Here is a 25,725-nt window from a genome sequence, read left to right as displayed (position 1 = left end):
CAAATGAACTAATTAAGTCCTCGGTTGAGTCTGCAGCCATCAAAGAAGAGACAAATTCAGTTTCCAACCGCGGCGGGCAGCTGGATTCACTTGAGAATCAGACATTGGAGAAGGAAGCCCAAATGTCTCTGAGGCCTCACATCAAAAAGCCTTACCAATGCTGAGACAGGAGGCAGTTCCAAGTAGTGATATCCACACAGGCACTCTGGAGGCTTCATCCCAGCCCTACTATCTACCTGCTCTGTCACCTCAGGCATGTCCCTTAACCTCCCTGAGTCTACTTCATCATCGGTTAAGTGCAGATAATATGAGTACCTATCACTTCCCTAGCACTGGTACCTGGCAGGTGGTAAGCTTTCAACAAATGTTATGATTACCACAAGACAAGGCCTCCCAATGTATTTCCTGTTTCTTAAATACATTGCACATTTGCACTCTGCCTAGAACAGCCTTGCCCATCTGGAGGACTCCTACGCAGTCTCTAAGGCCCAACTCAAATTCTCACTGCGTAACTGTCCCAGAGCCCTGGCCCCTGGTGTGGCCAATAAGTATCCCCTCACACCACTCCCATGCCCTGGGTACACACTGTGCCACTCAATTCCCTGTCTCCTAATTTCTTTTTTGTTTGTTTTTGGCCACACTGCACGGCGTGCAGGATCTTAGTTCTCAACCAGGAATTGAACCCAGGCCACAGCAGTGAAAGCACCGATTCCTAACCACTGGACCACCAGGGAATTCCCTCTTCATTTCTTTATCTGCCTGCTTCCCGTTCCCCCATGGCCAACACAGCTGGTGCTCAATGAGTTTGCTCAATAATTAGGCTCTACTTGGAGACCTCTGAATCCTGGGTGGCCAAGGTGGCCCTTAACTGGCTACCTAGAAGACAATCAGGATGTACAACCTGCTCACATGAAACAGAAGCATGCTCCGGGGGAAGCCAGCCCAGAGCAGCAAGTCTTCCTGACCAGGATGGAGGAGTCTGTCCCCAGGCCCAACAACAGCATCACCAGTGCACTGTAGGCAGTAACGCCTACTTCCCTTGAAGCCTCAGATTTTCAACAAGTCCTGAGAGAAAGTTCATTGTCAACTACAGAGCCAGCTTCCACCATGAGATCCCCCTGTAAGTCTCAACAGTGGCCTCTGCTGGGACACCCTAGATGGGCTTGCTTAGACCAAAGGACCCTCTCCGCACATGGACGTACCCCCAGGACAGTCTGCACCAAGCCCCCCAGAGCTGAGCTGCCATCAGGAACCTGCTTATTAAACAGAACCTGCCCGGCCCTCCTCAGCTGCCCAGCCCGAGGTGACCCCCTGCCCACCTTCACACCCTCCAGGAGTGCCTGGGGGTCCTCGATGCCCTCAGGAACACACTTCTTGTTCTCCGGGAGGGATTCAAGTTTCTCCACCAGAGCTTTCAGGCCCTTCAGTTCAAACTCGGTGAGGTGGGTCCACTTGGCAGAGACCTCAGTGGCGGGAGAGCCGGTGGGCGTCTTGGGGTAGTCTATGGGCACCGTGGCAGACTTCACACTGTCTTCTGACTCATTCGACAAAGTCCTTTTGAGGAACCGCATGGCAGGGGCTTTGGGCTTCTTCCCGGGGACCTCCGGGTCCTCGGAGGGGGTGCTGGTGGGCGAGGCAGGGCCATCGGTGGGAGCTTTGGGTGTCTTATCTGCACCCTCATCCTCTTCGTCCCCCTCCTCCTCCTTCTCCTCCTCCTGGGGCTGCTGCTCACAGGACTCCTCCTCCATCTCCAGCCAGGAATCAGATGAGAAGCCGTCTATGCTGGGCTTTCTTGGGGCATCTATGGGGTGGGGTGGGGAAGAATGTCACAAGAAAGACTGAGATGAGCACCCCAAACTCCCTGTTGGAAGTAACCAGGACCCCCACGCACTAACCCTCCCCTTTACCCTGCAGATCGAGCTCTTTTGACAATTCTCATGGCCTCTGCCTCCCTCAGGCTCTAGAAAGGCTAGTGTCAGTCAGACCTCTGCTTTTCCCCAGCCACGTGTACCCTGACAGGTTGCCTCACCTCTCTGAACACACCTGGCATTGTACCTTTCAGTGTGTAAAAATAAGGCAAAAAGAGCACATATTATATGATTCCATTCATATGAAATGTCCAGAACAGGAGGAAATCTATAGAGAATGAAAGAAGATGAGTGGTTGCTTAGGGCTGAGGGCATGGGCGTGGGGTGAGAGGAGGAGGTGGTAGCTCAAGGGTACAGAGTTCCTTCTGGGATGATGAAAATGTTCTAAAAATTGACTGTGCTGATGTTTGCACAACCCTGGGAATAGACTAAAAACCACTGAATGGTACACATTAAATGGGTGAATTGTATGATATATAAACTATATCCCAAGAATGCTGTTTCAAAATATAGGCAAAGAATACTTCCCCTGAAGGCTTGTAGTGAGGATTAAATAAGGCATCACAGAGCACAGTTCCTGGCACACAACTAGCACTCAAAAAAGTGAGGTGTCTCCCAAACGTCCCCCCTTCTCTTCGGCAGATGGGACTGGAGAGGCAGGGGGAAACAGTGGCAAGAAAATTTAAGAAAAAAGTGGGCACCAATGACCCAAACATTGCCTCAACATTTCCTCTCAAGCCTGGAATGAAATCGGGAACTGTCTTCTATGGCCCTAAATTTCCAAATGAGAGAAGTGACCCTCAGTTGCCTGGTCCTGGGGACTGCCACAGATCAAGCCTCTGGTCCTCACGGGAACGTGTAGCTACTGCAACAACAGAGGTTATCACACTACTTCACAGTCATTTCCCATCTCCTATCGGCTGGAAACTTCAGAAGAGCAGGTTGTAGGATTTTGGTATTTTTCAACGCCTGAATCATCTAACAGGAATGAAACTCAAAAGAGAACCACCCCCACCCCACCCCACCCCCAGCCGACAGAACTGAATTTCCAGGAGGCACTCCCCAGTGAAGACCCCGGAAGAAACATTTCCCCATCACATGTCTGCCCTGAAACCCCTAAAGTCAGAGGGGAGTCAAGGGAAGGAAGGAAGAGGCTTACAGTGAGAGAGAAAAAAAAAAAAAGAATCTAAAACTCTTGGAGATTGCAGGAGAAATCGTGCAGACCCTAACAGAGACAGACCAGTCACGTTTTTCTATCCTATGATGAGAAAGATGCAGTGAATGAGGCACAGTGACTCTAGCATCCAGGAAAACCCCTCAGCAGTAACAGCGCAGAGGCAGAGGGGAAGAAGCATGTTCTTCCTACAGATCGCTCTTCGGGGCTGTCACAGCTAGATGCAACTTTAGGGCGGGTGCCTGTGAGTCAAGACTCAAGGACTGAGCCATTTTGGGGGGATGATGTCCCTTTAAGTAATGGCAGCAGGGCAGGGCGTTGCAGCTGTGGCTTATAAACGCTCTCTCCCTGCCTCTGTCAAAACCACCCACTGCTCTGCCAAGCTTGCATCCCCAGCCCTGGTCACCCCTCCCTCTGGCTTATAGCTGGCCTGGGTTTTGAGGGACTGGCTGCATCTCTTAGGCCTGCTTCTATATAGACAAAAACCTAACCCCCAACACAGGGAGAAAAAAGAATCAGCTGGTGGCCAGGACGGGATTCAACAAAAGAACCAGGATTCTTTGTTCTGTAGGGAACCTGTCTCAGCAACCTTGTCCAGGACTGGCCCCCCCGCTACATCTGCACAGTCAACCAGCAAGACCTGGGGGCTCCCAAGATGACTCTGTTGGGGTCACAATTTCCCTCTCTTGGACTCTGTATTCCAAGTGGGAAACTGACAAGGATGGCTTCCCCTCCTCTCCTCAAGGGTCTCTAGGAATCTGCTGACACTCAGGCTCAAAAGAATTCCCAGAACCCAGGACTCCCAAAGCCCCACTGAAAAAAATTATTCTTGCCCCAGCTGAGCCGTCGAGGCGGCCGGACTGCAAGGCTCACTCACCAATAAGCATTGATTCTCTCTGGTATTCCTGAGTGAGGTAGGACCGCTGGGTCACACAGTACACGTATCTCTCCAAGACATACCAGCACATCTCATAGTAGAAGGGGTAACGGAATTTGGGCTGCACCTGAAAGCAAAGATCCAGGTGCAGAGGTCAGTTTCTGGACGGCAGAGGGGAAAGGAGGGAGAGAACGGCACTGGGGTCTGGGGAGGGGAAAGTTCCTGGGGGTGGGAGTTATTTTCATCATCTTAGCAAGAGCACAAATGATGGGAAGGAAAAATGGGGGGTGGGCTGGAGGGAAGTGCTGGAAGGGGCAAGATACCAGCATGCACAAATGAGGAGGAAGAGCGGGTGAAGAGGCCTATGTAAGAGCATCATTTCAAAGGTCTCTGAGCTTTGCACAGGGAAGGCTGTACGGGGTCCACTTTGTGTTTCTGTGAGATGCAGAGAAACAGAGTTGTCCCCTGACCTGCTGACGGAGGGTGCGGGTACCTGCGGATGCAAGCCCCTGCCTGATTCTAGCTACAACAGGCACAGGCTCCTTGCTGGTTCTCCAAAATTCTTGCATAGACTCTACTACCCTTCCCTCCCACCTTGAAAAGCAGAAATCAAACCCCAAACCTTACCCATTTGCAGAGACAGGCAGTCAAGCATATCCAGTACCCAGAGGGAGGCCACAGGAGGTGGACCAATGAGGATGGAGGGGGCGTGGCCTCTCCTACCATAGGGGTGGGGCCTCAGAGGGGTCCACCTCCTGCTCCTCCCCCACAACATCTGGCACTTCCAGCCTGTATCTCCACAGATGACTCCCTCTGACACAAGTTCCTGGTGTGACCCTGGACCATCCTAACACTGGGGAACACAGCCCCGGGTCTGGAGCAGCAGTCCAGCTGGAGATCCCCTTTTGGCTGTTTCTGACAGGGGAGGAAGTATAGGTGCAGAGAGCTTTGTGCATCAGAGCTGTGAAAAGACCCAGCCCCAGGGGGATTCTGATGGGTGGCAGCATGGGGTCTACACCAATGAGATGGCAGCAAGACATGGGGAGGAAGAAATACCACTGATGGCCCTGGCACAGAAGAGTCTTTCAGAAACTACATCCCGAGCAGGCAAGGGTGGTGGGAAGTGGTCCCCGTCTCCCATGTCTGGGCCCTCTTCTGCGAGGCTACACATGCATCCCACATGTCCACACTCACTCCTGGACCCTCTCACCAAGGGTGGGTCTGCCTTGAGGGACCTGTGCAGGAGCCAGAGACCCCTCCTCACCTCTCCTGTCCTCCAGGAACTCAGGGAGTTGGATGTCAAGGAAGCACACTCTCCCACCTTGCTTTGCTCACAACCAACAGGCGACATTCTACATCTGGGAGGAAGGCGAATTGAATACAAGCTGACCTAGGTGCTCCATCTGCCCTAAAATACTATTTTCCTGTGTCTCTCAGTGCCCACCTGGAAAAGGCCCCCACCCTGCCCTCTGAGAGTCTCAGCTCCAGTTCCCCATCCACCCCAGGCCCCACTGACTCAGTTTCCAGCTGCGAGGCCTTTTTCTCACACTGGGGGCGCCTCGCTTCTCCCATCTGTGTCCTGGGTCCATTTGACCTCCCTGCCTCTGGTGGATGGTGTGCTTTGGAATGAGATCCTGGCTGCCACATGCTTTTGAGCTCCTCGGGGGGATGCATGGAGTTGGGAACATCATCTAGCGGTTTCCTTGGCTCCAGCTACTTTCCCGAGAACCCCAGTTTTATTGCTGGGAGAGCATTAATCTTTTTTCAGTCATTGGATCAGTGTCCTCCAGAGTTTGAAAAGGAGAAAAAGGCTCTTTGGCCTGAGGCAGACCCTGTCCTCCTGTGAAGAGAGTTTGGGGAGGGGGCAGTTCTCAGCCCCACCCCCACTCCAGAACAAGGGCCAAGCAATTTTGAAACAAATCATCAAAACCTACAGAGCAGGCTGAGGACAGGCAGGCCTGCCTCTTCTCAGACCCTCACTCACATCTCCTGACTCGATTGGTAAAACACTCAAGTTGCTTTTGACTTTTCAAATTTGGGAAACCGTCTGAGCCAATCTGCCCTGATGGGCACCATGGCGCCTGAGAATCTTTCTAGGTTAGGAAAAAAAAAAATTTTTTTTTTTGGCTGTAGTTCAGGAGAGGAAGATAAGTCTCCCCTCATTGTTGCTGAACCCAAGGGAAACCAGCTGGGTGAAAACAAATGCTGATGAAGGAATTCAAATTCTTTTTCGTTTTATTTTTCTTATTTTTTTTTTTTTTTCCAAGAGAGCACCACAGGGAACAAAACTTGCAAAGAATTGACTTACAAACAGGTTGTCGCCTTCCACCCTTCGCCTTCAAAAGGTTTCAGCCACATGCCTGGGAACATTAAACACACGATTGCTCAACATTATTTGTTGACAGCTTCGGAGCCTCATCAAATTGAGTTGTTCACCGAAAGGCAAGGCAGTCAGAAAGCAGGCCATGCTCCCAGCTTGGGGGTGGGTAATCAATCTATCAGTGGGTCTCAAGGGGTCAGTTTGAGGTCCCCAAGGTCCATTTGAGTGGCACCTGGCCTAAGCCCTTCCTCTTGGAGCTGAGTGACCTCAGGAGATCAGAACCAAAGATGTTTTGGTGCATCTACAACTCCCAGGTCTCAAGGACTTGAAAAACTAAAATATCAGGGTGGGTGGGAAGTGTCTTAAAATTTGTTTTTCTCCTGGAAAAAAAAAAAAAAAAGTCAATGGAAGAAAAAAAAAATCCAATGGTAGGGGAAAGGTGAGAGGAAGGGTAAATTATTTGCAATTTCCAAATAGATTCACTGGCTGAGAGGGAATAGGACATGTTGGCATTACCTTTCCTGAGAAGGCTGCTTTCACTAGAGCCATTAGGGGGAAAAAAAAAAAAAAAAAGATAAATATAAGAGAGATGGCAGTTTAATGATCAATTGGACCATTCCTATCCATTATCAAGCTAACTGGAGTTAAAAATATGTAGTGAGAGTTGTCAAGATGTTATCTTCAAATAATAAACATGCAACACAACCATTCTTTGGTGTAGCTCTTCACCCCTCTGCTTATCTTTAGAATGAGAGGGGAAAGATTTAATCTACAAAAGGGGGTCAGGAAATGAAAAGCCCCCCAGTCCCAGAATGCCTGCACCTGTGCGTGCTTGCCTTATGGACAGCAGGGTAAAGTCACCTATCATGCAGCCCAGAAAAATTCAACTCATGAGAACAAGACATGCTTCCTACACATAGGAGAACACTGGGGTTCCCCTGGTCTCTATGGGGAGGTTCCCCACCTTGGGCCACAAAAGCAAATTATCTTTCTAAAACAAACCCACACCATGGGGCTTAGAGACTGACAGTTTCCTCTGTCCCACCCTCAGCATTTGGTTTCCAAGCAAAGCCGTGTTTCAGGACTCTTGAAAAACTATTTTTAAATGGCCATAACCTTCTTAAGAAAGCTCGCAGGGATATAAAGAATTAAATTGTAGCAAGCTGACAAGGAGCCCTGGCATTTTATCTGGCTTCCAGTGCTCTCTCTCCCCAGCATCTTTTGTCTGCCTTGGCTCCTAAGACATAAACAATTGGGCCTTGTAGCCAAGCCCTCTCCAAAGACCAGAAATCAAAGCAGATTAAACAGCCTGCCGCTGGTTCCCGCCCAGCCTGCCCGCCTGGCCCCCTGCCCCCCACCCGTCCACCTGCTTCAGGAAACCAGATGGGGTGCCCACTGAGACAACAGGGACAGTGGGCCTTGGGGGAGGGGGCGCTGCCATACTCATCTCCACGTGGGTGAGATATTCCATGGCAGCTCAGCATGGTGCTCGGGGTTCTACTCCATTACCCTCCCTCCCACCTCCCGCAGACAGGGGAGGGGATCTGGGCTCCTAACGGAATGATGGGGCCCAAATCCACTGAGATGTATGATCCAGATTCCCTGGGGGAGGGGGACGGCTGCCAAGTGAGTTGCTGAAGCCTTTAGAAATCCCAGCCTGACTCTGGCTTTCAGGAATTGCCTGGAAAGTTGTGGGCTTAACGTTTTTTTCCCTTTTCTATCCCACACCTACTTGTCTGCTCACAAACAAACTGGCCCATTCTTCAGGGCTGGCCAAAGAACAGTTGGCCAGAGTCCCAGAAAACACTTGACCCAGAGGATAAGATGACCACTCATACCCAAATGGTGCCTTTCTCTAGAACGCCACAGGGCAGCATCCCCCAGACCAGGGCTGGGATTGGCCTCCCCGCCAGAGCAGGAAAGGGACGGTAGGCAGGCAACAGAAAAGAGGCACAAAAATCCACAAAGCAAGACCCAGTCTCTGCAGATACGGGCATCCCAGCAGCAAACTAGCCTATCTGAAGAATGTGCATTTGACCTTGTTAACACACCTACCTGCCCACTGAATATGGTTCAAAGTGGTCCCCAGGAAACCCTTGGACGAGGTCCCTCAACACTGGGGCTATTAAAAAGGTCAGATGCATACACAGTTCCATGCAGACCAAGGCCTGGAAATAAGACCAAGAAAGGCACGAACCCTGGGCACAGGGCATCTGCTTCTATGAGATGCTTCTTTAGGGTCCGGGCATGACAACCCTCTCTGGGAAAAAAGTCAACTCCAAGGCAAAGCCCAAGAAGACCAGGTGTGGTCTATCCATACAATGGAATATGATTAAGCCATAAAAAGGAACAAAGCACTGACAAATACCACAACGTAGATGAACTTTGAAGACACAATGTTAAGTGAAAGAAGCCAGACCAAAAGGACATTTTATATGATTCCATTTACATAAAATATCCAGAACAGGCAAATCCATAGAGATAGAAAACAGACCAGTGACTGCCAGAGGCTAGGGAGGGGGGAATGGGGAGTGACTGCTACTGAGTATGAGGTTTCTTTTTGGGGTGATGAGAATGTCGAATTAGAAGTGATGGCTGCACAACTCTGCGAATGTGCTCAATGCCACTGAATTGTGCACTTGGTGTATGTGGATTATATCTCAATTAAAAAAAGAGAGAGAGAAAAATATTTGAAGAACTATAAGAGAAAAGAAGAAGTAGGCCCTTTTTGCCCCAGTTTCCCGCTCTCAGACCTGTCTCAAATGCCTGGGGACGCTGGGTCAAGTTCCAGCAAGGAAGAGCCAGTGCTTTTCAGAGGAACCTCATGGAATGGAACAGAGCACGGCAGAGGGCCCACTGTCAGGTGTCTGAGCCTTGGTCCCTGCTCCTAGGGCATGGGGCTGGGGGTGGGATGCAGTGTCTGAGAAACCATCAAAGAGAAAAGCACCCCCCCCGACAACCCAGCCACAAGCAGACACTGAGGCAGAACTCAGACAGTCCCTGGGGGACTCACAGACACTGGCTTCCTCGGGGTCCTACATCACATCTGGGGCCCCCACATGGTCAAGACCTGACCTACCTTCCAAGGTCCAGCCCCGCCCGCCCCGCTCCAAACCACCACAACAACCATGAAATCCCCCCACTCCCTCGCATCCCTTCATACACGTGGTTAGAAGGAAGAGGCACGGTTCCTGACATCTCACGGTGCTTTCTCAAGAGATACTTCCTCTTCAACAGGGGGTTTCGGCTGTCACCAGCCTGGAGGTGAACAGAAACTCCCGGGGCTCTGGGTGGGGCTCTCGCGGGCACCCCCTGCCCTGAAGAACCAGGACCAAGACCTGGCTTGAGGCAGGGAACAGGAGGGACAAGGGACCAGGAAGGACTTCGGAATGACCGTCCTGTGCACCCCAAGCACCAGGCAGAGCTGGGGGGCCGGTGTGGCCATGAGAAGAAAAGGAAGCCGCCTCACCCGCGTTCTGTCCTCGATCTCGTAGATCCGCAGCTGCATGGGCACGTTGAAGCTGTGCAGAATGTTTCCGCCAAACACCAGAGAGTCTACAGGGGTGTAGACTGCATGGATCCAGCCTGGGGTGGGGAGGGCACAGAGAGGGTCAGCCACTGGCCCTTTGGGGGCCCTCACTATGCCCACATGCAGGAGGGCACAGGAGGCCCAGGTGAGCACTCAGGGCCAGAGGGAGGATGCTCGGGCTGCCTGATGCAGAGGGCTGAGCTCCTGGCTGGCCTAGAGGACCCAGACCCGCAGCCCCACTGACTGCTGCTGGCAGTGACCCCTGGCTAGCTCACGTCGGTCCTGGGCAGCTGCAGACCAACCCCCTTGTCCTGAAGACCTTGGTGAGGAAGTGTTACAATGGACCTGGCTGCAGCAGCCAACAGAGAGGCAGGCCCTGTCCCTCTCCCCTGCAGGCCAGGGAGCTGAAAACCCCTCACTCAGGCTACTCATATGTCCTTAAGCCTTTTCCTCATCATCCCAGCAACCGTCCATCTCAGGAGGTGTCAAGGATTGCTCGGGGCCACAACTAAGGGTCGTGACATCCCGCCAGAACCCAGATGCCTCCTCTGCCCGAAGCCACCCCCTGCCATCAAAATCCTCCAAGGCCCATTTCCAGGTGGTCTCCTCAGCCACATGACACCTGCATCCCCATATGAGTTCTGCTTCTGCTCTGCCCTATAACTGCTGACAAGTCTCTCTCCTGCCGACTGCAGCTTATTAACACCTTGGGGCACGGCTTTTTCATCTCCCTGAGCTCCTGGCCCAAAGGCTGGCACTGCAATCATGAGAAGGATAACTGAGGACTACCTTTGTGCCAGGCACTGGCCTGAGGACTTGACAGGGCTCCCCTCATTTAATCTTCACAAGATCTCTACAAGGTACATGCGACATTCACCCCCAAATTACGGACGAGAAGACTGAGGCACAGAAAAGTGAAGTCACATATAAGGATTGGAACCCAGGGAGTTGGCCTCCACTTGGTCCATGAAGGCTAGAGACAAAGCAAGCCGCCTAATTCCTTCAATGATGGACTGAACGTGTGTCCAGTGCTCAACAGTCCTCCATGCAGCTCCTGGCTACCATACTGGACAGTGTAGAGCAAGGGGAGGGGTGGCATTATAACCCACTCCCATTTACAGATGCTGAAACCGAGGCTCCGAGAAGGAAGTCACTTGCTGAATGACGTCAAAGCAGGTGAGTGACAGCGGCTCCATTTTTAACCGCCATGCTGCACTGCCGCTGCATCAGAGGCTTATTAGCACAGGCCTGGGAGTCCCGGGAGACAGGCCTGCAAACACGGAGGGGAGGCAAAAAGGGAACCAAGAAAGACAGAGGCGAAGACAAGGACGGACAGAGGCCAAGGGGCTCATGGTGAAAGACAGAGGGACAGCAGAGGGGAAAGGGGACAGACGGGCAACCTGAGATCCCAAGCGTTCTCCACAACGCTGAGCCTAATTCATCCGCTCGGAAGCAAAGTATAGAGGCCTCCCCGCCCACGCCGAGCGGGAGCAGTTCCAGTCTCTTTCCTCGGGGAGCTGAACACGCCAGCCCTGAGTCACGGGCAGCCACGGGTGGCCACGGCTGCCGGGAGCTGGGCTGCCACCTGGGAAGAGAGCTCGGAGGCTGCGAGGCCACTGCTGGCATCTGTGTCAACACTCTGGGCGGCGGGCCCTCCCCTACTGGGGATGATCGGTGGGACAGGGCTGGTGGTGCTCAGGGGAGGGCAGGGGAAACCCGCCAGCCAGGAGCACAGGAGCAAAGGCTTTATGTAACTCGCTTCTGCAGTTACCCGCCCACAGCTCTGGCCGCCGCTCTGGCCGCCGCTCTGCCCGTTAGGTGTGCCCTTGCCTGCCAGGTGTGCCCTTGCGGAGCTACCTGGGCTCCTTCCCCACCACCTCCCTGCCCCCCGCCCCGCCCCGTGCAGCAGAGCGGCTGCGCCTCTAAAGTCCCGGTTTCCGGGACTTCCCTGGCGATCCGGTGGTTAAGACGCCACGCCTCCACTGCAGGCGGCACAAGTTCTATCCCTGGTCCAGGAACCAAGATCCTGCAGGCCCCGCGGTGAGGCCAAAAAAAAAACCAAAAAAAACAAGTCCCGTTTTCCACATCTGCTTCAGCCTCTCTGCCTCAGCTGTGTACCAGCTGATATTCTCAACTGTACATTTTTTTTTGTTTCTACCAAGCGAAGCCACACTGTCTGTTACTATTGTTGTTACCACCACCAGCATTATTTAAGCAACATTTCCTAAGACTGGGACCTAGGACAGCCGGGTTCAAGCACACGCTCGTGGTGGGGTGAAGCCTGAATGGGACAAAGATTCCTGGGTCCCTTTCCTATGCTCCTCGCATGCCCACCTAATGCTTATGAAAGCCCACGTCCAGGGGCCTGGGGTGGAGACTGTCCCCAGTGCTGACTCACCACGTGGCCTGGGGCACTCGACTGTCCCCTCTCCTGGCCTCCACGTGCCCGTGTGAAATGAAGAAGACCACTGCTTCCCTTGTCAGAACTCAAACCGTGTAAGCAGCTGCCGCTGATATGCGTGGTAGTCCCGTCCATCACGAGGGCTTTGAAAGGAACGGCACCCTCGTGAATCTGCATTCATCAGCCCCGGACTCTCCCTTCTGGAAACGCAGACTCGCTCGACTTACATCTATTCCCCTGATGTGAGAGGTGCTGTTGCGAGGAGAGGGGCAGGGAATCTGTACTGACATTCCAGGGGTTCTAGGAGCTTCTCTCCACTCTCCTCTCCTCCCCAGGCCGGTGCCTCGCAGGTAGGTCAGGCAGCCTGGCCTGGATTAGAGTCACTGCCCAGCCCCCTGCCCGCAGCCCTCCTCACATCTGCTCCGTTACTTAAACGCTTGCTTCTAGGACTTCCCTAGTGGTGCAGTGGTTAAGACTCGGTGCTTCCACCGCAGGGGGCGCTGGTTCCATTCCTGGTCAGGGAACTAAGATCCCACATGCCGTGCAGTGCAGCCAAAAAATTTTAAAAATTTAAAAAAAAAAAAAATTTTTTTTAAATAAACACTTGCCTCCGGAAGAACCACTGAGTGGAAATAACAGCATTCAGAAGCCCCATCTGAACCCACCCTCCCAATACTCGTTCATTGCATCCCAGGAAGCACGAGAGAGCAATTGTTCCCAGACTGGTGACTGTACCGAGGATGCTGGCATCTGCCTCCTGCTTCCAGGCCAGAGACTCCAACAACATGAAGGCGATAACAGAGGCTACCAGGCCAAGCAACAAGGGACAGATCCAGTCACGGAAGGAAAGCAGGCGACCCACAAAACCAACTGACGGGTATTCTCTGGGACGTGAAGGGTCGAGAAGGCTGCGGGGGCACATGGTGTCTGACCCACAGCCCAAACGCTCAGGGTTCAGAATGAAAAGGCCCCTGACCCACATTTGTGTGGCTGTTGCAGGGATAAACCCAAAGGTCCCAGAACTCAGGGGTGCCTCACAGAGGCCCACGGCCTGCTTCCTTCAGGAGCATCCACGAACTCCCTGTGCTGGCCCAGGCCCGGGGCTGGGCACGGTGGCTGCCAGGATGAAGCCAGGATGGCCTCTCCTCTCTGGGAGCTCATAGCTGGTACCAGGGGCCCAAACTGCCAGGCCACGGGCTGCATCAGACCCAGGGGCATGTACAGTTTGACCCACCCATGTTGTCAAAATGGGGAAATTTCGGGCTTCCCTGGTGGCGCAGTGGATAAGAATCCGCCTGCCAATGCAGGGGACACGGGTTCGATCCCTGGTCCGGGAAAATCCCACATGCCGCGGGGCAACTAAGCCTGTGCGCCACAACTACTGAGCCAGCGAGCCACAACTACTGAGCCCATGAGAAGCCCGCGCACCACAACAAACTGTAGCCCCCGCTCTCCGCAACTAGAGAAAGCCTGCGCACAGCAACAAAGACCCAACGCGGCCAAAAACAAAAACAAAAAAAATAATAAATTTTTTAAAAAATGAGGAAATTTCACAAGGCTATCTGAACTGCTTTCCTCTCCAGAAAAATGAGAAGTTGGGCCCATCAGGCCCTCCAGCCCTAACTGGCTGGAGCCAAGCAGCAATTCCCCAGTTTCCCAGAGCGCCTCCACCCCAGCCTGCTTCACTGCCAGCCCTTCTCAGCTCTGCACCCATTTTACAGATAGATCATCTCAGGTCCAAGCCATTATACTGTTAAATAGCTAGGAGTTACTGTTTCTCAGACTTGCCCAAGTCTAAGAAATTCCTGGGGCTACTGTGAATTTTACTACAAGGCAAGGATGGGAAATACTTTCAGGCCAGCCCAAGCCACAGACCCCAGGGTCCTTCCCAAGCCCCTGTACTGGGCTCCACCATCCTGATGCTACCTGGCTGGACATACACTCATGATGGAGTGTACATCTCACGTCCTCCCCAGCACATTCCACACTGCCAAGTGGACCCTTAAGAAAGTTTATTAAATGAGCACAAAATTCTCCCAAACTCACACAGCCGAGAAGGGGGACCAGATCCCAAGCCTGCTGATTCCCAGGCTGACAGGGAACCAGGTGGGTTCTGAAACTAGACACACTTGGGTTCTCATCCTGCCCTGTCACTTATTAACTGTGTGACCTTGGACTAGTTTGTTCACCTCTCTGGGCCTCAGGAACCTTCACTTTTAAAAAGGGGGTGGATCGCTTCTCGGCCTTTTGGCTAAGATCAAGTGTAAAAAGGGGGTGGGAGGGCTTCCCTGGTGGCGCAGTGGTTGAGAGTCCACCTGCCGATGCAGGGGACACGGGTTCGTGCCCCAGTCCGGGAAGATCCCACATGCCGCGGAGCGGCTGGGCCCATGAGCCACGGCCACTGAGCCTGCGCGTCCGGAGCCTATGCTCCGCAACGGGAGAGGCCAGAACAGTGAGAGGCCCGCATACCGCCAAAAAAAAAAAAAAAAAAAAAAAAAAGGGGGGTGGGAGTGGGGGTTGGGGGGATGTTTCCTTACATTCTTACGGAGGAGTGATGTACATAAAATGATTGTTGCTCAGTAATGCAAGTTATTACTATTAACTACAGTTCACCTGGGCAGGTGAAGCCAGAGGGGGAATTGGCCATAGGTCAGGTCAAGGGAAGGAAAAAGATGTCACCAGTTCCACTGCTGAGTTCCAACTCCAGCTTTCCTTACTCCTAATGATCAGGCTGAATCTTGGTGACTCCCGGGCCACTCCTGACTCTAACTCTGACTCTGTGGCCTGGCGAGGCTACTGTATTCCCACCTCCTCCACCTTCGAGAGCTGCCAGCTCAACGGGACAAACCCAAGCCCCTTTCTCCAGGTCATCTTACTCCTGAGTCACCTTCAACAGTCTTCCTCTTCCAGGCAGCTTTCCTGGACTAACCAAGAATGAGGCCTGAAGAACCACCACCTCTGAAGCATAGCTAGCACCCAACCCCTTCACCCTCAGACAAAAGAAGAAAAAGATAAACCAAGTCTACAAAGATACTGTGACATTTAAAATCTTCCTAACCCAATGGCATCCACGAGCTTTCACAGAGCTGATGGGGAGGCTTGAGGCCAGCGTGAGGTAGGGCACATCTAAGGTCACACTGTGGAGGTGAAAACCCAGGTCAGAGGTGGGAAATGCCAGAATTAGATTCTCCACTTTCCACACCCAAAAGCTCACATGCAGTGGTGGGATTCCCCAAGGCTCTCTCCCCAAAGCCACATCCCAGCTACCACAAGTCTCAGATGTGTGTCTGGTTCAGAGGGTGTGAGGACCCAAGATGCTCAGCTAGTTCAGTGACTCCACAACTCTGGTCCTTTAGTTTTCACTGGTTGACAACAAAATAAGAAAAATGAAGATGGTATAGATTCTCATAAACTCAAACCCATCAAATTTCAAGTAGTGACTGTCCTTTATTCTGGTATTACGTACTCCCATCTTTTTTAGTGTCAGAATAGACTTCCTTTCACGAAACATCAGCAAAAGTAGCTGACAGGTTGTTTTTTTTTAATTAGTGCCCATATTTAGCAAAACTATAAGATAATAACGTTGATATCAGTTCCCAACTTTTTTTTTTTTAACTTCATGAAATCAATGTCGGGGAACCACATGTACACCCTGCCCTTGAGAAGGTGACAAATTCCAACTATCCCTTTTTTGTTTCCCAAAATCCAGGAAAAAAATCCTGGTGTCTCACTCAAGACTGTTAGGGGCAAAAGTCTTTGCTGAATTCTAAATAGACTCCTACCAGCTGCAGTTCAAATCCACGTCCCCTCTTCCTGCCTTCAACAGTCACACCCCTGCTGGGGCTTAGATGCTGCTTCTTGAGACCTTTTCCAACTTGCTTAAGGCACCAAAATTAACCCCCTTCCCATCCCAGATCGGGGGAAAGCAATGGGCCACCTCCCAGTTCTGAAAAAGGCCCTGTGAGAAAAACGCCTGTCCTCCCAGGGAGGCTAAGGAGGCCTGCACTCAGGGGACAGAGTTGGGAGGGACCTTGAGGATCCCAGAGTTCAGCCTCACCCTGCCCCCACTGTAGAGATGGGACAGTTGAGGCACAGAGAGGGGAAGAGATCAGCCCAAAGTCACAAAGACAGCAGCAAGGCCAAGAGCACGCCAGCCTCCCTTTGAATCTACCAGGGCCGATCTTCCAACACCTGCAGAGTGGCCTTGAACACGCTGCAGGATACCACCTCCTTCCAGGGTGTGCTCCATAAATGCTGTCCACCAACTACAATTCCCTCCTGTCCCAAGCAGCAGTCCCTCCCCTCCCGGAGTCAAGCAGCTCCAAGGATGGACCTGGGGCCCTGACAATAAAGTCACCCCCACTAAACCCCGCCACCTCCAAATCCCAAACTTCCCTAATAGTGAAATCTCTGCGCAACTTTCTAGAAGAGCCCGCGTGTGCAGGTCCCATCCCCTCGGTGGGAACTGCCACCACAACCGCTCCCCCTTGAGTTGACACTGACTTGATGTCCAGACCCAAGGCCAACTCCAGTCCAACTCTCAGAAACTTAAGTGTGACCAGCTTCTCCATCCAATGGATCTTAGTGGCCTCAAAGGAGGCCTTGGACCCTAAGATCCAAGCTTCCACTCAGTGGCAATTTCCCTGCAGGCTCCTTGGCATATGGCCTCTACTTGTGTACCTCCAGTGACGGGGAGCTCAGTGCCTAGCAGACCAACTCATTCCAGTACCACTTGGCTATACCTCGTCTTCCAAGATATGATCCTTCAACTGGCTGATGGCCATTACCATACACCTTCCCTTCCTGGGTAAAACAACCCAATCCCTCCTTCAAATTCACCGCACCTGATGTGGTATCCAGACTCTTCTCTCTCTCGAGGTTGACTTACCCATGAGGGTAAGTCATTACAACCCACGAGGAACACAACCTCCTACATGTGGCCTGACCCTCTCACTCTATACAGTGGGACTGTCACCTCCCTCATGCTGAGTAAAACACTTCCACTAAAATGCAGCCTAAGATTCCCAGGTCATCTGCCACATCCACTAGTGACTCGGCCTGTAACTGGTCAAAAGCCCTCAGCCCATCTCCCAGGAGCTGTAGGCAAATGGGTCTCGGTTCACTCAGTCCTCACTACCACCCTGGGAAGTCTTCCATTTTACAGATGAGAACACTGAGGCACTGAGATTAAGTCATTTCCAGGAAGTCAGGCTTGTAAGCAGCAGAGCAGGAATTTGAATTAGGGCGGGGTTTTCTGGCCCCAGGGCCCATGCTCTTAATTATTGCCCTCTGCTATAGTTGTAGTTAATTTTTTTTTTTTTTTTTTTTGAAAGGGGAGAGTCCAAGTACAGAAACTGACCTTGATCCCAATTACATTTCATCTTGTTCTGCAGGAAGGAAGCTGCCACTCTGGGCGCATTCCCCTCTACCCTCTTCCCCTGGGCCAACTCTCCCTTCTCCCCTTCCCAGCCATCAGGATGAAGTTGCCCCTCCCCTCCCCACAGGACCACCCTCATCCTCACCCTCAGAAATCTCAGCAGGACATCTTGGAGGAAGGCATTCAAACTTCCAGAGGGAGGGCCCTCAGGAGGCTTTCTCCCCAAGAGAGAATTCTAGCTCACAGGCAGGAAAAAACAGGTAAGATGTGAGAGGCTATTTTTCCCTGCAGCCTGAGGCCTGCTTCTCTCCTTCTCTCAGGGACTGCCAAGGGCAAGGAGGCCCAGAGAAACCCCATCACTTGGCCTAAACGCCTGGCTGAGGCCACCGGGCCAACAGGAGGCTACTAAGAGTCAGTGGCCGAGCAAAGAGCCCAGTGCCAGCCTCGCGGGAACCTACCGGAAGGGATGAAAAATGTGTAGCCCTGTTTCAGCTCAATTCTTTGGCATCGCTCCACACGGTCTCCCAGGAAGATGTCGCTCTGTTTGCCTGACAGCACCCACTCCTCGTACAGTGCCAAATTGTGCAAGGTTGGAGGAATCAGCCAAAAGATCTTAGGAGGAAAAGGACGCAATCAGTTAAAGATCCAGGCCAAAGTCTCTGATTTCTTCCAGGCTCTGCCACAACCCAGAAGACAGCCCCACCTGCCTGGGAGCAGGGAGGGTGGGGGAGGACACATCCCCGGGGACCCTTCCAGGACCAGGCCCAAAGGGTCTCTGGGGTGCCAGGGAAGGCTGTGCCGCCCTTCTGGGACACCCCTTGCCCGCCTTTAGAGAATCTCCATTCCAGCTGAAACACCAGGGTGGGAAGACTTCCTGGACTGAGTGGAACATTCTTTCTCCTGAGCCGTGGGCTTGTCAGGGAGGTGGGGGAAGGAGAAGAAGGGGAATTTCCTAAGTTGTAGGATAAAATGGCCCAATAAATAAAACCAGCTTGTGCTGGCTCTGGAGAAGGAGGAAAAACATCTGGAACCAAGAGGGATGACTTCCTACCCGGAATTTCTTCCAACACATTCGGTTAAGACAAATGCACACGCAGACCCAGAGGAGCAAGGCAGCACACACGTATTCTCGAGGAGCACCCACATCCATGCAGGGACCCCTACGTCCCCACGTGGACATGCACACAGGAGCAGACACAGCAGGAGCACCCTGAACCCATGACTCACGTCCTTTCTCTGGGTGATGTCTGTCGCTAATGTAAACTGTTCTTGCAGGCAACTAGACTTTTAAGTTAAAAGGTCCCAGTGCTGGAGCTGAAATTACAGCTGGGGGACATGAATGCTGGAGGTTCTTGGGAGCCAAATCTGGAGTTCTAATCTGGCCCAAGATGCGTAGGACACGGGATTGGGTAAGCAGGTGTGAAAGGGTGACCAGATGTGATGCAAAAGAGTTGACCTTGGGCTTCCCTGGTGGCGCAGTGGTTGAGAGTCCGCCTGCCGATGCAGGGGACGCAGGTTCGTGCCCCAGTCCGGGAAGATCCCACATGCCACGGAGCGGCTGGGCCTGTGAGCCATGGCCGCTGAGCCTGCGTGTCCGGAGCCTGTGCTCCGCAACGGGAGAGGCCACAACAGTGAGAGGCCCGTGTACCGCAAAAAAAAAAAAAAAAAAAAAGAGTTGACCTTGACCTTTCCCTCCAGAAGAAGACAGAGGGTGAGGAGTTGACCTTGACCTTTCCCTCCAGAAGAAGACAGAGGGTGAGAAAGTCCTCACAGGGTGGGGTCTGGCTGGAGGCGGGGGCAGAAGCAGAAAGGTGAGCGAGCCCCTCCCTGCACAAACAGCCAGGCATGTACAGAGGTTTGAAGAGACTCAACTCACCTTCCCACCCCGGAAAACATGGTACCAAACGGAAGTGCCTCCAAAGTCGATGTGGAAGTCAGTGAAACAACCTTTCACGCTCATCAGACAGTACCTGCAGCACAGAAGCGGGGAAGCAGAAAAACAATTCAATGCCTGAATCACAGGAGGTGAGCAAACAGCTTCAGAGATGCTTGACCTGCTGCCCTTTTATAAACGCTGACACTGGGGAATTTTCCTTTTTTTTTAGACCCAAATCTAATCGGAGTTCCCCACCGGGGAAGCCCCTGTGATCAGGTGGCGAATCTCAAGCATTGGCTACCTGCCCCCAAGGCTGGGAGAGGCATTTTTGTTTTCAGGTTCCCGCGCGAGAGAGCTGGCAACCCACAGGCCACTTGGTTCCTTCCTCGCAGACGGTTTTTACTCTTGCCCCACCCCTGCCTTCTACCCAAGCAAGAGGCTTCATTTCTGCTCCTTCCAGCTCCTATACCTGCAGTTCTCCCAAGCTGCCAGGCCCCTTTGCAGCAGCTGGGCCCTCTGCAATTCAGCTGTAAACCACCTGCATAGCTTGCCAATTACTAGTCCCCATTCATCTCCTCATTCATTCAACAATCACGTACTGAGAGGCAACCAGTGGTCCAGCCCAGAGCTAGGCATGGCACTTAGAGAAACGCACAAGACCCCTGCCATTAAGGATGAAACACTCTTAAGGGAGCACTACCCTGGGAGAGTTAAATGACAAGACGAACTGCAAATGATTGCAAAGTAAGCAATGCAGCTGAAAGTACAAGGGTACCGGCCGTAAAAGACCACGGTGTATGATTCCACGTATGAAATGTCCAGAGTAGGTAGATCTACAGAGACAGAGAGTGGGTTAGTGGTGGCCAGAGGCTGGGGGTGTTGGGAGGAAATGGGGAGTGACTGCTAATGGGTACAGGTCTTCATGGTGGGGTGACAAAAACGTACCAAAATTGATGGTGGTTGCACACCTCTGTAAACATACTAAAAAACATTGAATGGTACACTTGAAGTGGATGAATGGTATGTGAACTGTACCTCAATAAAGCTGCTAAAAAAAAAGTAAAGCGATAAAGACCCTCGGGGTGGGGGGGCGGAGTGGCAGAGAGGGAGGAAGGGAGTCAGAGAGGGAGAGCCCGGCCCTAAGCGGCTTGGACAGAGGGAAGGCGTTCGGGAGAAGAAACCTGCCAGCAGCCCCGCTTCTAAGCTCTAGCAACTGCCAGACAACCCACCCTTCCTTACAGGAACTCACCCGTCCCCTCCCTCCTCCCTCCACTTGCTGCCCTCCTAGGGGTGGGCAGAGCTTAGGAGGAGGGGGGACAGACAGGCTTCCAGGTCCGGGCCTGGCAGACGGCAGTGCCAGGGCCCCCTCCCTCTCCCCGACCCCTTCCCCCAAGAGCCACAAGAGCACGGCTGGGGCAGTCCCCCACGGCTCATGCTCTCACACCTTGGCACCTCCGGAGGCCCGCATACACATGCTTACCCCACTGACCTCTTTTCCCCGCTGCACTTTGCTTTTCCATGGTTTGGGAAGAGGAGAGGAATGGGGCGGGGCCGGGCAGGGAGGAGCCAGCAGCCTGAGAGGAGATAATGGTGGGGGCCAGGGGGGACGTGGGCTGAGCTGGTTAGGAGGCTGGAGGGTTCCAGGCGCCCCCTCCCTCTGGTTGCCTTTTGCACCTCACATTCAGGTGGACCCGGGGCTCGGCAGTATGCAGGCGGCGTGCCCCGCGTCCCTCCTCCGGATAGGCTGGAAGGAGCCTTAACCATGTGTCTGCAGGAGGCTGACAAATCAGAAGGCCTTCCTGCACATCAGAGCCCCGCTGCCTAGCAACCCCATCGGAGGGGTGTAGTTGACAGCACAGGACGCAGCCCTGTCACGAAGACAGGCGCGGGCTGTGCTGCTGGCGCTGGGGTTGTTAAAGTCCCAGCTCCGGCTCTGGCTCCGGCTCTGGCTCCACACCCTGCTGCCTCCTCCCAGCCCACCCAAGCCAGGTCCCCACTCTGAAGGCCTGGGTGATTCTCTTCTCTCCAAGGAACTGGAGGGGTAGGGGGCCTGCTAAGCCCCAGTCCACCCCACCCCCATGGACCACGCCGGCCTCTTCTCTCCAAGCACCACTTCAAAATATTAGTCCTCATTTTCCTAAAACCACTCTTCCTCTCGGTTTTCTTCTTCTCTTTCTTTAATCTAACCTTGGTTTCCACCTCCTCCAGGCCTGAGCAGAACACAGTCTGGGGAAAACAATTTAAGTGTTTGTGGGGTGGAGAAAGGCGAGGTGCTTCCTTCGGTCTGCAGCTGGATACCCACCCAGGGGCCCAAAGCAGGAAGGAGAGGAGCTTGGCTCTTGGGCTCCAGGACCCAAGTCTCCCCGGCCAAACAGGTCGTCCACCTCCAACCTGCCAATCTCCTGCCGCAGTTCCAGCCTCCCCAGCACACGCGGAAACGGAATCCCTGCGAGCTGCGGCTGCTGCGTACAAGGGAAAGTTCTCCAAGTTGAGCCTGCGTCTGCTCTGCCCTCCCAGTCACCCTCCAGCACCCTCCGAGGCCCCTCGGAGCTTGGGGGCGCCAGTTCCAGCCCCGCCTCTCCATGAAAGGCCCCTCCTCCCATGTCCCTCATTTCCTGGCTGCCAGGCGTGGGCCGCCCCTCCTGCGGGGCAAGTGCACGCTTTAGGGTGGCCAGGGGAGCTCGGACGGGGCGGCTTTTGTCCCGGGCCCCTGCAGCCGTCACCCCGCCTGCATCCTCGGCTGCCCCGCACTCATTCCCCGTTTCCCCCCTCACTCCTGCTTCTCGCTCGCTCTGGCGTGACGCCTTTGCACTGACCTCTAACAGCTTCCTCTTCCAAAGCACACCGCAGTCACATGGGCACCCCGGCTCGGTGCCACGGCCGCTAAGCTCTCGCCGCGGCCGGCCAGCCGGCCTGGTTTCCGCCTCGGCCGCCCCCTGCCCGGAAAGCCGCGCCCCTCGACACCCCCACTCACGGCGCGGGCGGCTTCTGTGTAGGACACCCTCCAAGTTGGCGGATGAAAATCCCGCGCCCCCGACCTAAGCTTTTGGGGGCTTCCCGCCTCCCAAGGCCGGGGCTGGCTGCGGAGGAGCGTGGTAGGAGGGGGCGCTGCACCTGCAGCACCAACTTTGGGGCGCTGCCTCTGGTCTGGGGAGGCGGGGCAGCCCCACCCCGCCGTTTTCCCTCCAACTTAGCGAAACTCCCCCGGCAGCCCAGGCGGCGTCCCCTCGGGCAAAGGTCTGGCGGGGGGACCTGGAAAGCTGGCACCGGGTGACGGGGCTGGAGGCGCCGAGCGCGCGTGCACACACGCTACACACTTACACGCAGCCCCGGGAGACACAAAGAGCGGCTCCGTGACGCCGGCCGTGCAGCCCGGGGGAGGGAGGCGACCCACACCCCGCCCCGGTGTGCCCCGAAGGAGTGAGGGGCTCCCGGGCAGCCCCGGGCCCGCGGGGTGCAGCGCAGGAACGCCCGCCCGGCCCCGCCCGCGGTTACCCTCGACTGCAGCGCGGCTCCCGGGCGTCCCCTTTGGCGGCTGAGGCTCGACGCTCGTCCGGCCCCGGCGACCAGAGTCGAGCCCCCTCCACGGTGCTGCCAGGCCCCTGTCGAGGGCCGCGGAGCCCTCGCTCGCTTCGTTCTTTTCTCGGGGAGCCGGGCGCAGCCTGCGCTCATCCCCGCGCAGAAACTGAACACCCGCGCGGCACGGCGGCTGCCAGGGAGGCGGAGGGAGGCCGCGGCGGCGACAGGGAAGCGCGCCCGACCAGCGCCAGGGGACGCCGCCGCCCACGGCCGCCCCCCTCGCCCGGGCTGGGTGGGGGCGCGAGGGTAGCTCTCCCCACCTCCGTTCTACTTGCAGGCGCTCGGGGACTCCCGCACGCCCGTTTTCAGGGAGTGTGGACGCCGTCCTGCTGCTGAAGGCGACGACCCAGCAAAACCACCTTCCTGAAACGCACCCCTCGGGGCAAAGCTATAGAAAGGACCAGTGCCAGGGGGTGGAGGGCTTGTCTGATTCCGGGTATGGCAGCCCAGAGATCAGGGATGCGGCTCTGGCCCTAAAACAGACTAGCTGTGACCTCGGACAACCACTTCCCCTCTCTCAGCAGCTTCCTTGCCCTGGGGGCAGGGAGGTGACCTGACGTTCATCTGCCATCTAAGATGCTCATTTGCTGCGCCTGCCCCCACCTGCCCCCTTAGTGGCTGTGTAACCCCACGTCATAGAACTATTGTGGGAATTCATTGAGATAAACACTTTGATTACTTAATCCAATCTTCACAACAGCCCTGTAAGGTCATTTGCAGGACTGTACCCATTTTACAGATGAGAAAGCAAGACAGGCTCAGAGGTGGTGACTCACCCTGATCACTACCCTCGTAGTGGGGTGCTTACCCAAGCAGCCTGTCTCAGAGTTTCTCAGCCCTTCTCCCCAGGTCTCCCTGGTAAATCCCAAGATCTCAAGAAGCAGAGTCTGCAGGTTACAGCCAAACCTCAACCACTAACTGAAGAAGTCAGTCCAGCTCAAATCAGAAATCCCCCCTCCAGGCCACACTCATCAGGACCACAGCCCTCTTCCCATCCCACCCTTCCCCCATAAACCACAAGGGGGGGCCAGGAGATGGTGGTATGGTGTCTGCAGGGGCAGAAATCAAACTTCTGGATTCTTTGGCCAAATCCCATTCCCTGGGCTACCCAGCATTATTAATTAATAGGTTCCAATTATCAAGTGCTCATAATAATAGCTGCTTACATGCATGATACCATTTTATCCTTAAAACAACCTAATAATCCCCATTTTAGGGAACTGAACATTAAGCCATTTAAAGGTGGTCAACGCCCTGGCCCAGGGTGTTGCTTCCTTGCGTCATTTACTGGATGGCTCACCCATTAGTACCTCCCTGATGGCCTGCTGTGAGGTTAAACTGTAAACTCCCTGGAACTGGTTGAATTTTTTACCTTATGTATGCTTTGCCTATTTAAAAGAAAAGATAGTAATGACAAAGACTATCCCCGACCTTAGATTTGAGCACCAGTCACTGAATTAAATGAACTCAGAGAGGAGAAGGCCCTGACAACAGGATCAGGCTGTCCACATGGGAGACATATTACTTTTCTCTTTTTTTTTTATCTTGTAGTTTGGCTGCACCACGCAGCATGCAGGATGGTTCCCCGGGCCTCCGCAGTGAAAGCACCGAATCCTAACCACTAGACCACCAGGGAACTCCCCCATATTACTTTTTAAGTCACAAATGCCCAGATCCTTGTGAGTAGGGACCACACCAGATTCATCTGTGTAAGTGCAGTACCCAGCAACAGCCCTATAATTATTCTAATCAGCTATGTGACACTGGACCAAACCTTTCCCCCTTCTGGATCTCAGCATTCCATTTTTTAAAACTAGTCAGGGCCCTCTAACTGGTGGCCCTTACAGATCAAACCAGGCCCTAGATATGCTTGGTTTCGCCAGCACTCTTTAAAAAAAAAAATTTTTTTTAAAAGGCTGCTTCTCCAGTTATCCAGAAGCCACACCAGCCCCTACTGTCTTACACTCAGCTGCTACCTCCATTACTGCATTGAAACACTATGATTTCCAGCTTCTTTGTCTGTTAAATGGGGATAGTAACCTGCTTCCAGTATCATTGAGATCTGTGTGCTAAGTGTCTAACACAGCACCTGGGGCCATACATGGCACCACAGGAAAGGCTGGCTCTCTTTGTTCTTCTTTTCAAGGTAGAAGGGAAAAGCCAGGAATCCAGAGACCTGGGTCCGGGGCGTGGCCCACATGTGACATGAGCAGCCTCTCTAGGTCAGTTTCTCTATGTGATATATTACACAGGGACGATCATTTATGATGCCAGCAAACACGGTTGATGAGAGCGAGAAGGTAAATGTCGGCTGTAGAGATGCCCTATGCAAATGTGAGGGAAGGTAGATTAAAAAGCAGAGGATGCCAGGATTCCAATGGCAGCTGCAGCCCCTGTGTGTCTACAGGAGGCCACGTAGGCAAACATCTTATCCCAACCACATTTCACATCCACTGCAGGCTCCATCTTCCCCACATCATGGAGGGAGGCACGGCAGGGATGACAGGATCACCACTTTGTAAACTGAGTCTCTAAGAGGAGATAAAAGATTTGCCATAGCTCAGGGAGTGACAGAGGCAGCCCCGAAACTTGGTCATCCCAGCGCCTGTCTTCATCCTGTTTCAGCTGCATACCCCCAGAAAGTACATGGGAAGAAAATGCAGTCAATTTTCAATGTTGGGGGGCCAAATGTAGCTTTACACGGGATCCCCCTTTGGCTGGGCT

General features: G+C 53.7%; 1 protein-coding gene across 1 annotated transcript in view; it reads right to left on the bottom strand.

The window, feature by feature from the left end:
- The window catches only part of KDM2B (lysine demethylase 2B), a gene marked incomplete at both ends in the record, with an annotated part of 122,827 nt that overhangs the window by 66,066 nt on the left and 31,036 nt on the right, over positions 1–25,725 (bottom strand). The window contains 5 exons of the mRNA XM_079717578.1: positions 1,320–1,801; positions 3,920–4,046; positions 9,709–9,824; positions 18,005–18,158; positions 19,423–19,516. Of these exons, the coding sequence (XP_079573704.1) occupies positions 1,320–1,801; positions 3,920–4,046; positions 9,709–9,824; positions 18,005–18,158; positions 19,423–19,516 (973 nt within the window). The remainder of the gene's footprint in view (positions 1–1,319; positions 1,802–3,919; positions 4,047–9,708; positions 9,825–18,004; positions 18,159–19,422; positions 19,517–25,725) is intronic.

This window comes from Hyperoodon ampullatus (genome assembly GCF_949752795.1).
Source record: "Hyperoodon ampullatus genome assembly, chromosome: 13".
NCBI lineage: Eukaryota > Metazoa > Chordata > Mammalia > Artiodactyla > Ziphiidae > Hyperoodon > Hyperoodon ampullatus.
This window is presented reverse-complemented; position numbering and strand designations above follow the sequence as displayed.